The sequence below is a fragment of the Anoplophora glabripennis genome, unplaced genomic scaffold, assembly GCF_000390285.2.
Source record: "Anoplophora glabripennis isolate ALB-LARVAE unplaced genomic scaffold, Agla_2.0 scaffold646, whole genome shotgun sequence".
Taxonomy (NCBI): Eukaryota; Metazoa; Arthropoda; class Insecta; order Coleoptera; family Cerambycidae; genus Anoplophora; species Anoplophora glabripennis.
Genome location: NW_019416845.1, coordinates 1 through 14380, shown reverse-complemented (window position 1 = coordinate 14380; position 14380 = coordinate 1). Strand labels below are relative to the sequence as shown.

At 34.8% G+C, this 14380-nt stretch overlaps 1 protein-coding gene across 1 annotated transcript; it reads left to right on the top strand.

The window, feature by feature from the left end:
- The first annotated feature begins 679 nt into the window (after positions 1–679).
- Positions 680–4456, top strand: LOC108912520 (luciferin 4-monooxygenase-like). Its single transcript, XM_018717761.1, has 2 exons — positions 680–1273; positions 3827–4456. The coding sequence occupies exons 1-2, from the start codon at positions 680–682 to the stop codon at positions 4340–4342; spliced, it is 1110 nt and encodes a 369-aa protein (XP_018573277.1). The 3' UTR covers positions 4343–4456.
- Positions 4457–14380: the final 9924 nt, after the last annotated feature.

Genomic DNA, 14380 nt, shown 5'->3' with positions numbered 1-14380 from the left:
GGTTAAATTAAAAAATATTAAAAAACTATTAATCACAAGTATTGTAACACTTGCTATATAGATATGTTTGTTTTAATCGACTCGAAATCATGTATTCTATCACCTCCTAAAATTATTGTAACGACTTGCCGGACACCCTGTATAGTACTATAGTAGTGTTAAATGGATTTTCCAAATTGCAAAAATGATAGACAATATTTTCTATTCACGGCCAATTTTTTTTTCTGATGCCAGTAATATTGTACGACACTTTTGTATAAAGACTATAAAATGGAATAACTTACTTCCAAAATTTATGCCGTTCAGGAAATAATGATTTTTACCCAAAGAAAAATGGCGTTAACTTCAGATATTTCTAACAATTGTTTACATTTTTGTACCCTAATTTAGAGAAATTCTACTTGTAACTAATAAAATCACTGCGTCAAGTTTTATTAATCTGGATATGTCATAAATTAAACTGTTCTTCCGAAATATTGGCTTTAAATCCTTAATGTATTAAGTAACAACCTCCTGGGGTCTTCACATACTTTTACTAAACGTATTTATAATAATAATATACGTGTATGATTTAGTTGATGTAATTGTACATTTCAGATTGATGCATCTACAGGACAAGAAGAAACTTATGAATTATTGTTAAAAAAAGTGCGTAAGAACAAGTATAATCTTACAAAATATGGGTATAAAGAGAGGAGACATGGTAGCGATATATTCTAAGATCCAATTATACGCAAGCGTTCCGTTAATATCGTGCTTCTTTGTTGGAGCTGTTCCAACTTTTTTGGAAGATGCATTGACCTCACTTGAGGTTGTTCACATACTCAAGCAAATAAATCCGAAACTAATTCTAACAACTTCTGAAATGCTGGAAACTGTTAAAGAACTTATTAACACAGAAGTTATTCATGTTAATACCGAAATATTAGTTTTCGATCAGGGATTTTATGAACCACAAGAAAATGAAAGAGAATTCCTACCAATATACGTGAATGATTTAAAGGAAACGGCAATGATTCCTTTTAGCAGCGGGAGTACAGGTTTACCGAAGGGAATACGCCTAAGCCATTATGCCTTACTACGTGCTAATATAATTAACGACGATCGTCTTTGGCTAACGGATCAAGCGAAAATAGTATTCAGTTACGACTCTTTCCACTGGAGCATAGAAACAGTACGCCTGCTATGTTCAGTTCGAGATGGAATTTGCCGCTTGATCGATCCTGAACCGTTCGAGGCAGAGAGGACTTGGAATTTACTAGAAAAGTTCAAAGTACGTATTGGTGTCGACGTATAAACTGAATATGTTATTAATTTTTATAGCAAATTCAAGTATGCTGTGTACACTCAAATCGACATATCAAGTAGCATTTTAGCTGCGAGAATAGATAGAGTAATACTTTAACACCAAGGGTAGAAAATAGTACATTTAAATGTCAGTTTTAAAATAGTTATTTACGCCATAAAGGAGATAAGTATTATTTACCAGTCGAGGACGATTTTGCGCCCGAGCGTAGCGAAGTCTGGTAATAGAGTCCGAGACTGGTAAATTATACTTAACTGCTGCGTGGTGTATAACATTTTATCTGCTCCCACAGTTCTTTATGGTTCATAAAATAACTATTAAGTTTTATGGATTTTTTGACATTTCTTATCTATCTATTTTTATAAAATAATTTTGACAAAAGTTTGCAAAGTTGCCTTGGTTGTTTGGATTTTGTCGTTTCTAAGGTGTTTATAAACAAAGCTACATAAAAGTTGTAATTTTGCTGGTTTTGAATTATTATTATTTCGAAATGAGTGATTGATGAGTGATGAGTGAGGTGCAGCAAATGCTGCATGCGAATTTTTATTGCCCGAGAAGTCGAAAGTGCGCTACGGACGAGCATACAGAAATTTCAAAGAATGATGCCAGAACAAAAATACTGGCGTTTCTGAAATATCACTGCTAGCATATTTCATGGAGAAGTCACCAACTTTAAAGTCACCGGCGAGTTTGTGGAGTGAATAGTCAATGATTAAGTCAACTATTTTCACAGAGGAGAACGTGGATATATCAAAATACCCCAAGCTGGGAGCATTTTTGAAACATAAGAATGACGGCTATACACCTAAAAAGTCAAACGTTTTTATAAGAGAACAAGTCAACGATTCTCTCGTTCAGGCACCCGATAACATATATTTGCTAATGAAGGTAGTCACGGCCTTAGGCATTGCAGGAGCATGCCGTTCTGTTGAGTTGTGCAAACTTACTTTGGACAACCTCAGTTTCAAAAATTTCGTTGACATTATTGTAGTTACAATTCTAGATTCTAAAAATGGTATATCACGTACATTTGCAATTACTTCTCGTCTGGGTTCTGTTTCTCACCTAGAAATTCTCAAGAAATATATCAAGATTAAATCGATAAAGATTGGAAATCGAAACTAAAATTTCACGCTTTTTTATGCGCTATCATGCAGGTAGATGATTCCTAATAAGATTGCACAGTTTTTTAAACTAGAACATCCTAAAGCATATACAGGCCATACATTCCGAAGAATATCGGCAACGTTACTGGCTTATACGAAAGTTAATGTATTAGCAATCAAGAGACTTGGTGGGTAGAAATAAGCCACAATTGCAGAGTTATGTTGCTGACAGTTTAAGTAACAAAAATGAAATAGCCAACAGGATTCTTTACAATGACCCTTCAATTCCAGGTTTTAGTAGTACGTCATATCATGCTGTTTTAATGGATTAGTCGGTTAATATTAGCCCCCGGTGACTGAAATGAAAGAAATCATTTTGAGAAAAATGTGACAATTAGTAAACGCGAAAGGAATAATTATCCAGATTTTATAAATGTTACTAAATGTAATAATTGTACAACTACTATGAATATTCATTCATAAAATATGCATATATAACCCGACATTGCCTTTTTCCCTAGGGGGGTAAGTTACCTACTTCACTTACCTCCCGTTGTCCATAGCAACTTCCACTTCTACGGTAAAATCCACTTACCTTTTTAAAAACAATTTATTAATAGTCTACTATAGTAGGAGCAGATAAATATTATTTTATCGTTTAGTATAATAAACAGTTAATAAAATTATACATTCTCTCAGTAAATTATTTAACGAAATTCAGTGAAATTTTTGTTCACAATTATATAGAAAGCTATCTCGAAGTTGATCTTGAAATGTTCTGAAAATTTTATTTTAAACTTAGACATCATCGACCTGTTAGACGTAACTGCTACAATATAGCATCGTAATAATTAAACGATCATTGCAATCTAGAAACTTTAGATACTTAAAAAATATTTTCCTCCTTTTTTAGGTAAATGTGGCTTGTTTAATTCCTTATTTTATAATGGAAATGTATTATTTTGGGAAACCAAAAAATTTTGACATGGCAAACTTAACAACAATTATTCTTACTGGATGTAAATTACCAAAACAGTATCACCAAAATTTGCAAGAGTTATTGCCCAGCGTGGATGTTTTCCTTCTATATGGTCAAACGGAAATTGGCCCCGTTACTGCGTTTAGTAAATGCGGTTTGCATAGGGAATATAACAGAAAAAAGCCTGGTAGTGTAGGTGTACCCTGTAATGGTTATGGTAATTCCTTTAAGGTAAACTATATTTATATTTATTGCCAATGTTTCAAGAATGATTTGCAAGAGATGTCTGAATTTTTACAGATGTTTTTTTGTTATTGACCCTTGCTTCATTTCTAATCTTAAAATAAATAAACTCGCTAGGTTCCTAATTTTTCAACATTTATTTCCAATAATTTTATTACAGAACATATATCTTTGTAATTTCAATTATTTTAGGTAGTGGATCTAAATTCTGGTGAAGCTTTAGGTCCCAATAAACCTGGTGAGCTTCATGTAAAAAGCGATATAGTTATGTCTGGCTACCACAACATGGATAGCAGCGATCAGTTCCATGAAGATGGTTGGTTCAAAACTGGTGACGAAGTGTTTTACGATGAAGATTTGTGTTTTTTTATTGTTGACAGAATTAAGGACATGATAACATTTCAAGGTTGGCACGTACCACCAGCTTTTTTGGAGGAAGAGCTATTAACTCACCCTGCTGTCAAAAGGGCAGCGGTTATTGGTATCCCCGATGAAGTAGATGGAGAACATCCCATGGCGTTGATTGTACTAAAAGACAACTTTAAGAATGTCACTTCTAAAGACTTGGAGAGATTCATAGCCGAAAGGATGCCAGAACGATTTCACTTAAAAGCAGGTGTAAAATTCATAGATGATTCGTATTTTGTAGGTGCCAGGAAAGTGAAAAGATATTTGTTGAAGAAACTGGTTCTCACTGGGAAAATTTAAAACCATATAGTCCCAGTTGAAATATTTTCCACCTACACTATTACCATTTAATTTCTGTTTATTTTTAGTATTTCAAAACAAGAAAAAATATTTAGTTTCAAGATTTACATAAGTAGCAGAAACAAAATTTTTAATTATTGTAATATTGCAATTTTCATTAAATTGTTAATGTTTAGTTCAGTTTTCATCGTTTCTTTGGTCTAGAAATGAAGACTACGCGTCAAGATCGTGTATTAAACGCCTGTAAGAAGGCAACCGCTCTCTTACATACATGGTGGCGCACCCTTCTGAACGCTCAATCGCTATTTGTTTATAGCTTTAAATAACAGTGGAAAAAACAAACGTTCACACTGCAATTATTCATAATTATTTGTAGTATTTAACGTGAACTTTCAAACGCCGCCATCAGAATTACAAAATACCTATTCAATCAAAAGTTATTAACAATTGAAAATCGCAAAAATTGCATTTTTCGAGTTTTTAACGGTGTTGATCTCTAAAACTATGCGTTTAACAAAAAAATTGCAAGAGACATTTTCTTCTTAAAATGGGTCAAAGAACATATTTTTATTTTGCCAAAACAAAGTTCTCAGTATTTTGCAAGTTTTTTGTTAATAAAAAACTTATCGACATCCGGGCAAAATTCTACCCAAAAAATTCGTGTTCTGCAGCTTAAAATACATAAAAAACACTTGGGTAACTCCATCTAAATGAAAAAGGCAATTGGGACCCCTCTGGCTACAGGACTACCAATGACGAATATGTCGACATGCTCCAAGCTCCAAGTGTTTTTCGAATCCAGAAAAAATAGTAACGCTGCAATAAGATTATACCACCAAAGATATCCAAACCGACCGATTCCTCATAGACAAACATTGGCCTCGGTGGAAAGAAGGCTTCGCGGAACTATTAAAATTCAGCCCAATCGTGAGGGTGCCGGAAGAAGGCGTAATGTCCAAACTGTTGAAACTGAGGAAGCTATACTGGAACATTTATCCGGGTCGTTGCCTACTCGGTTTGTGCTTATGTACCCTAATAAACAACAACTAATCTATGTTTATAGCCTACTTATTTTAAACTTATTTACTAAATACATTTATTTAGGTCAATCTCGGATAATTCAAAGTATAATTTCATATGGCTCGTAAATGCCCAGAAAGTAAAATATATATTTTATTGAGTAGGTACTAAATGTAATTGTACCGCTACAACTACAGTACCTATCTTCTCTTTTTAATTTAAATCACTGCGAAATAGTTTAAAACAGTTCTAAAAAGTACCAATACTATTGGCATAAATGATAAATGAAATGTTTGTCAAAAGGCAACAGCTGATCTGAAAAACTAAGATAAAAGTTCAATAGACTGATATCTAACTTTCATCAATGTATGTTACATGGCCGTCGGACATAGACAACCAACATTGCGTTAAATAAAAACCATCCGTTGAAGGAGTTGCAGATATAAATAGATAAAACAGTTTTTTAATATTTATTAAAGTGAACTGTTGATATTAAACAAATACATACAATTTGTATTACGATCAATACTTACGAAAAATACTTTTTTAGTTGAAATTATTTTAGAACTTTATTAAAAGAAGAAAACTATCAAACTTTACTTGTTAATGAACAAATTGCAAATTAATACTATGAAAGCGAACACATAATATATTTTTTTATTTTATTACAAAGTAAAATAAACAGACAGTTTATTTTCTTCTATAGACAAAATAGCATTACCTTCTCCTTATTCTTCTTCTGGTAGTGGTTGGTTCTAATCAAGTCCCAAAGTACCAGGGCCTTATCAGGTATATTGTGCGTGCCACTACTCAATCCTATTCACTAAGTAGTTTTGTGTTTTTACAAAGTCCAAAAACTTTCTCTTAGCTCCTTGGGTTCGAAGATAGCAAATTCCCAGGAGAGTCATTCTACTACGTGCACTGGGCACTCGTCAAGTATATGCAGAGAGGTTTCATCCGCCGAGTCGCATCCTCGGCAGACCGGACTGTCTACAAGCTTTAGCTTCCTTTCCTAAAGTGACAGTGTCCAGTTATAAGTCTCATTACATTTCTGAGCCGAATTTCTTTCAAGCTCAGTAACTTTGCCCTAGCCTTGGAGCCCAGTATTTTCTGTGTTCTGACTTGGTCCATTTGCCACCCTGATCACACTGGAAGATGTGCTATAGAAGGTGTCCGGACCATTGAACTTTGTTTCAGATCCCGTCCTAGCAGGTTCATCCGCTTTCTCGTCCTGGCACTCAACACAGTCTAGCTGTATTAACGGTAGATGGTTCAGTGAGCACTTGCAAACATTCCCACACATGTTTTAAAGTTGCCTTGTGTGTATCTAATGCCTTAATTGCAGCATGACTGTCGGAGAATATACATATATATGAGTCTATGTTTATAACCATTACGTATATTCTCTACTAAACCCGCGAAAATTTCTGGTTGAAATATAGTAGCCAAGTAGTAGTACCTCCCAAGATTGTAGCTTGCACTCCATCTGGATCTGAATGCATATATTCCTGCACCCATTCCCCCGGCTATTTTGGAACCGTGCGATAACCATACCAGGCTCCATCTTTCCAGGGTGTCAAACTTTTCCTCCTATTTGCTTTGATCCCTTATTCCAATCTCAAATAGCTTGTGGAAGTGAAACCTTGGAACCATCTGGTCGGATCCCATCTCCAGAGTTGGTTCCCCATAGATGTGTCCATAATCCTGGAATAGAGACTACCTCTCCAGTCGTTACTGTTCCTGAGTCAGTATGCAACTAACCACTTTCCTCTTTCCACCACTATATGAAGCAATGGTAGAATTAGCATGATTTCTAGCGCAGCTGTCGGGGTCGATGCCATCGCACCTGTTATACCCAAACAGAACAGCCTCTGGATTTTATTCGGTTTTTCCCACGCTGTGATCTTGTGTTTTTTACCACCATATTCAGTATGACATATTTGGCTTCAATCCCTTGCTTTGCTTTACTTACTGCTTTTTTCAAGTGTACATTCCAGTGTCACTTCTAGATATTTTAACCACCAATCCCCATCATAAGGAAGACAGTACCTATGTTTCTCTGAGGGCAGCCCCAGTTTACCTTACACTCAGTTGTCTCTTCCGAAAGGGTAGCTGTTACTGTTCGATTTCTCAACATGGTATCTATTCAATGAGTGTCATCGAATCCCTTGCTGTGAACTGACAAATTGACAGATTCAAAGAGTTATTATCAAATGCTCCTTTAATATCTAAAAAAGCGACTAGAACTGATTTTTTATTGTCCATAGTCTTCTCTATAGTAGAGACTAGGTTATGAAGGGCTGTGTTGACTGATCTGCCTGCCTGGTAGGCATATTGGTAGAGGATTTTACCGCAGCACCCCATCCCTAATATGCCTATCAACTTTATCTTCAACGTTTTAAGGAGAAATCACGTTAAACTTGTCAGGCGGTAATGCCTTTGCCTAGGCGTAAGAAGACCGCCTCGGTTTAGGAATAAACGTCACGTTTGTCGATCTCCATGCAAGCAGTATACAGGGTTTTAGAAGTTTGACTGCCTTAATTTTAGCAGACGATAGAATACATTAAAATAAACAAAAAAGACCTTATATGACATGGGTCCTAAACTCAACCATTTCCGAGAAAAAAATTATCAAAATCTCCAACTTGATCGTACAAAAGTTCGATTAATTAAGGAATATTGACATAACTGCGTGCATAGAATACCATAAAATACAATGTTTATCACTTTTTTGAACTTTTTTATGCCTAATTCTAAAAAAATAATTAGCGTTGTAATAAATTTAAAATTCGATAAAACTCATATCGAGCAATGTGACAAAGGCGCGGCGGATAACACGAGGTACTAAGCTGCCAAGCAATACGCAGTTCAGTTGGTATCTGGAACTGGACCGTGTCTGAGTGTTTTTTGCGTACCGCTGTTTCATTTTCTTGAGTTGTTTTCCAGCGAAAATTGGAAAAGGTGTCGTGCGTGCATGAAAACGGTGATGGACATTTTGAGCATATGTTGTAGTTTGTTTTGTACTTGTGCGTTTAAAAATTACTGAATTTTGCTTTTTGGTAAATACCTAAATTATTTTTTATACGTATGATTATTTGGATGGCGTGAATCTTTGGGTACTTTAATTACATATTCTTCAAATTAATAATTTGATTAAAAGTTAAGTTCCTGTTTTAAGACACTCATACTTTTTATTTTATTTATTTAAAAACTGGAAATGATTCACAATAATAGTTGTTTACATTTTTTCCATAGGACAGGTCTGTCGCGTGCACACGTGGTATGCACCAGCTGTGTAGCGTTAGGTTAAGCACTGTTGGCACGTTGTGATGAAACTCCCCAATATTAATACTCGCTATATTTTGAAAACTATTAATCTTACGCCCCTGTAATATACATCTTTTTGTTCATTTATGGTGACTCTATATTATGCTAAAGTATTGGCAGTCAAACTTGTTACACCCTGTATAACCTAGCGTAATGCTAGCTCTGAAGAAATAGCATTATAAGAAAGTTATAATTTTTTGCATTATTATCCTACAAACCACTGCTTCATTGCAATATAAAATAAATACCACCTCACAACTAGGAAACTATTGATTGTAACCGTGAAAATGCCATCTTTTTTGAAGATGGGGAAATAATGTAACCTAGAAGTTATCATCAGTGATAATTCTACTTGGTCATGATCATATTATTACGTGAAAATATAATCATGTTGGTACCATAACCTTTCCTATCAATAAAACTATATTTATACCCCATTTAATCGCCTGTTTATGCAATTATTTGCTACGCACGACCTGGGACAACAACTATCGATAATAATTCAAATACACTGGAAATAATTCTACTAGTACCTGTTATCTCATTTTAGCCAAAATAATATCGCTTCATATTTTTTGTTAAAATCGACACCTTTAGTTAAACTGTTTTGTACGACAAACTAGAAACACACACTTTTCTGGGGCAGATATTGCACAAAAGACAGTTTCGTCAGTATATTATTTTTTACTTAAATTTTGTATGCATGTGTTGAAAATCTCAGTACTAAAAATATTTCCAACATATTGCAAACTGTTTGGCGTATGCTACGTGTACCTATAGCAAAGTAACAATGAATTATTCTGACTTCCATGTGATTTCAACAGAATAAAATTTACATTGGGGATGAATGATGTTTTCTTTCGTTAAAAAATATGAGTAGGATTGAAATAATTTTCTACAACAATGAAATTATATTACTGACTACTTCTAAAAGTTGAGTAATAGTTTGAATACCTCAAAATTTATATTTGCATTCATATGTTTTGAGCGTTTCGTGATTGTTTTTCTGCTATGATTTATTAGTAGTTAATGTATTTTTTAATGCAATATTATACTTTACACTCTGTTCTTTTATTTACTTTATTTACTCCATGACATACACAAAGAGTATTTACCAATATTATATACTTGGTTAAAGTTATCATTTTAGTGTAGATTTGCAAGAATTCAAATTTTCTCATACATATTATTTCTTACCTTCATTTAAATAAAAAAATCGTAAGTAGCTTGTATTTTTCTCTACATTATTGTTTTCTAATAAAAATTTATAACGATGACAACACCAACAACAAGAATAATCATAATAATACATTGTCTTTATTTCCAAACAACGAACTGTTTAATACACAATACAAAGCAAATAAATGGTACGAAGTGTCACTAGAACTGCTTTTCACCTTAACCCTAATAAAAAAAGTAAAGCTAAATACAGCGCAGTACGAATGGAGGAACTAAAGGCGCGTCATCCCTGCAAGTGTCAGTTACAATTTAGTTGAGACAATTTGCTACTTGAATAATTAAATTTATATTTTAGCTCTAAAATCTTACTCATTTTGTGCGTCATATATTTCCCATTTAAGCGTATTTAAGCGTATGATGTTATCCCTGCTGGGATTGGTAAAAGTATTTGAAAAAGACATCACACTGAAAATCTAATTTATATTCTTTGTTAGACATTTCAGTAATTTTTAGACATTTTAAACATTCATAATGCATTTCTTCGAGTGGTAAATATTAATTTCTATGGTACTTTTTAACCCGCTATAATGGGCCCGCTATTTTGTTTTAAGAATTTTCGAATTAAAACCATATTCGTGACTGGTGACTTTGAAAGCCACCAAGTAACAAGTTTCAGCCATAACCCTCAAATTTTGAAAGCTTTTCCAGTTTTTACAACCGCCATATTGGATCCCCCGTCTTTTCATCAGACATTTTCTGTTTCGGACCTCTGATTCGTAATCAGCTATCCCAAGAACTCGCGATAACAAAATTCAGGCAAAAATATTGAATAGAAAAATTTGTGATTTAAAGAGGTTAGTGGGACCCTAGTCTGTAAGTGGTTTCCAACCCTTTGGATATGTTATATTTTTTTGGTAGGGGGTTTCACATTGTTTTGCACTAACATTCACTATGGATTTAATTTGCATATACAGGGTAGCCCATCGAAAACGTACCGCAAGGCATTACAAGGTAGTAATGAACTTTTCGGCAAAATCCAAAAACAGGTAAAGTTTGCTTTTAAGGGGGACAACTTTTGGCACAAAAAGCATAGCAAAATCTTCAACCCCCTAAGTGGGGGTGCCATCCCCCAAATTTTTTTAAATGGGAATGGGGGTCAAGTGGGGGGTCATTAGAAAGGGCTTTTAATTCTCTATGCATCGATTCTTACTTTTTGAAAATCGATCCATTATTTTAGAAAATATGCAGCTTTGAAAATACGAACAATATTTTTGACGAGAAATGCGAAAATCGATTTAATTTTACTTCAAAACTTACGGTATTAGCTTGGTAAATTCCTTCAAAAGAATTCGCTTTTTTTTTTCTGATTTGCGAATTCTTTAGCCTGATTTTGGTGAGCAAAAAATTGTCCGCTTTTTGTTTCGTATTTAGATAGGCCACAAGAAGTTGCTAGATAACTGTCTTGTGACTTGTAGTTGAAGAGTACCAATACTGCCGAGTCTTTTAAATTGATTAATTATGGTGTACTCAATTCCAGAAAGAGTAGAAATTATTGAGCTTTTTTTCAAAAACAATGAATGCGGAAATCGGGTCGCCGAACTGTTCAACCAACGGCATCCTGAGAAACATGCGTCTGGAAAAATTGTTCGCGAATTGGTGGCCAAATTTCGCGAAACTGGCTCCGTTCATAACAAAAAGAGGCAGGTTGAAAATCCGGTACTAAATGAACCTACGGAAATAGCGGTATTGGGGCAAGTGGCAATGGATAGTACGCTGAGTACAATGCAATTGGCTACTGCGACAGGAGTGAGTCGTACAAGTGTCCAACGAATATTAAAAAAATACAAATTCCATCCTTATAAGATTCGGCTAGTGCAAGAGCTAAATGAAGACGATTTTGATCGTCGTTTGCAATTTTGCGAAATAATGACTGAACGAGCGATAAACGATAATTTCCTCTTTAATGTGTGTTTTTCGGACGAGTGTACGTTCTTCTTGAATGGTTTAGTGAATCGCCATAATTGTCGTTACTGGGCTGATACCAATCCAAGGATTTTCCATGAGACACACTCCCAACACCCCCAGAAGTTGAATGTATGGGCAGGTATTTTTGGAAATTCCATTGTAGGTCCTTTTTTCCTTCCTGGAAATTTGACAGGCGATATGTACTTGGATTTACTACAAAATGTCATCGACCCAGCTCTAACAAATATCATAGAGGACGACCCTGCTTACAATGAACACGAACTGATTTTCCAGCAAGACGGAGCTCCTCCACATTACTCGCTCAATGTGCGCAATTACCTAAATGAGACGTTTCCAGGACGCTGGATAGGACGAAGAGGTGCAATTGAGTGGCCCCCTCGGTCACCCGACTTAAATCCTTTAGATTTCTTTCTCTGGGGGCACATTAAAAGCAAAGTTTACAGCACTCCACCTGATACCTTGGAAGATCTGCGAGGACGAATCATTAATGTATGTCGCGAAGTAACACCGCAAGTGCTCCAGAATGTTCGACAACGGTTTGAAGACAACCTGTATCATTGTATGCAAGTTGGCGGACAACATTTTCAGCATTTACTTGACTAATACCGTAAGTTTTGAAGTAAAATTAAATCGATTTTCGCATTTCTCGTCAAAAATATTGTTCGTATTTTCAAAGCTGCATATTTTCTAAAATAATGAATCGATTTTCAAAAAGTAAGAATCGATGTATAGAGAATTAAAAGCCCTTTCTAATGACCCCCCACTTGACCCCCATTCCCATTTGAAAAAATTTAGGAGATAGCACCCCCAATTAGGGGGTTGGAGATTTTGGTATGCTTTTTGAGCCAAAAGTTGTCCCCCTCAGAAACAAATTTGACCTGTTTTTGGATTTTTCCGGAAAGTTCTTTACTACCCTGTAATGCCTTGCGGTACGTTTTCGATGGGCTACCTTGTATTTCTCTCCAATGCTAAAAATATTTTTTTTAAATACACAAGATCTATGTACTTATGCCTCTTGTACAGAACTTTTTTTTAAGGCTGTGTAACTATTAAATTCGACCGATAAATCATTGTGTTCTTTAAGTGTAATGAAGAGAAACACCTACTGTACAGCGCAGTGGTGTGGCAAGGCTTTGAAGCAAATAGGCGTAACGGAAATCAAAAATGGATGTATTTTTATGAAGTCAGCTTAATTTATTAAATAATGATATCGGTAAATTTACAAACATCCGCGGACCCGGATGATTTCGTAAAGGGAACCTTTACGCGTACAAGCGACATGCTGCGGGTGCATTTTGTTGACACTCCCCGTAAGTTAATATTATTTCAAAAACATGTACCATTTTTATTGCACAAAACACCCACAAATCAAAAATAATATCACGCACTACTGTACGAATTATTTAGCACTGTCAAATTGAAAAGCGTATTCAACTACAAAAAAAAAGTCATAACCAGTATCAGTAGTAAGCAAACAATTTCTGTTTCTACAACGAAGTGGTCGAAAATGACAATAAATCAGGTTTGTATTATAAAATTTTTAAATTTAATTTTTTTTAAACAATTGTTAATAAGTAATCGCTTTATTTGACAACATTTATATAAACGATTTTTGGTAAATCGACTTTTTTTCATGAATTCTACCAGCTGTTAAAATAAATGATTCAACACCCTGTATACTCAAACCCATAATTCTACACAGTATATCAAGTATGTATATCAATTTTTAGCGTATAGCTTTAGCTTTCTGGTTATTTTACGTCCGCCTATTTCTGTTACCTTGGCTAAACACCGACGCAAGGAGACGAGCAACTCCCGATCTGGAAACTTTGCCGCACCCCCACTTTGTCGTGGGGTAATGACCTTTTACTTGCCTAACATTGTTTAGACAAGGAACCAACGTTTTTACATTCTTTCCGAGGGATGGTATGTCTTCCTATACAAATCTCGCCTAAATTTGTATAGCTTCTGTGAATACACCGACATACAGGCCATTAGAAGGTGGACGAGCATCGCGAGCCTTCCCAGGATGGTCACGTCACCCATCAAAGTACTAACCGCCGCGTTGCCTGATTTTTCTATCAATGACATGAATGTCATGTCGCTAAGCCGCACTCGCCCTATTTTTCGAGTATAAAAATAATTACAAATATATAAAAAACCTATGTGAATTTACATAATTTTTATCAGTACGACAAAAAAGTTCTGCATAAAATTCATATTTTCGTTAAACAATTTTTTTTTTGAAAAACGGTGAGACCCGTCGATTTTTATTTTATCCAGGGCACCGGAAAAATTTTTTTTCTACGTTCATGCAATAAACACAACTTTATTGAACTATATTTACCAGAAAAAGTGGATCTTTATTGCACTAGTGCAATAAATATTTATTGCACTCATCTGTCATTATAGTACAGCGGTTTGTGATCAAGACAAACATAAACATTCAAATGAGTGAAATATTTAGTCCTTTTTCTGTGAGATTATAATACGTTTCAAAGAATTGCGGATTTTATTTTATTATCA

What these genes read in the sequence shown, in the direction of transcription:
- LOC108912520 (XM_018717761.1), top strand. Translation starts at nt 680, where the DNA reads ATGGGTATAAAGAGAGGAGACATGGTAGCGATATATTCTAAGATCCAA. An exon ending in ATTTACTAGAAAAGTTCAAA is followed by an intron (nt 1,274 to 3,826) that starts GTACGTATTGGT and finishes CAATTATTTTAG; the next exon opens with GTAGTGGATCTAAATTCTGG.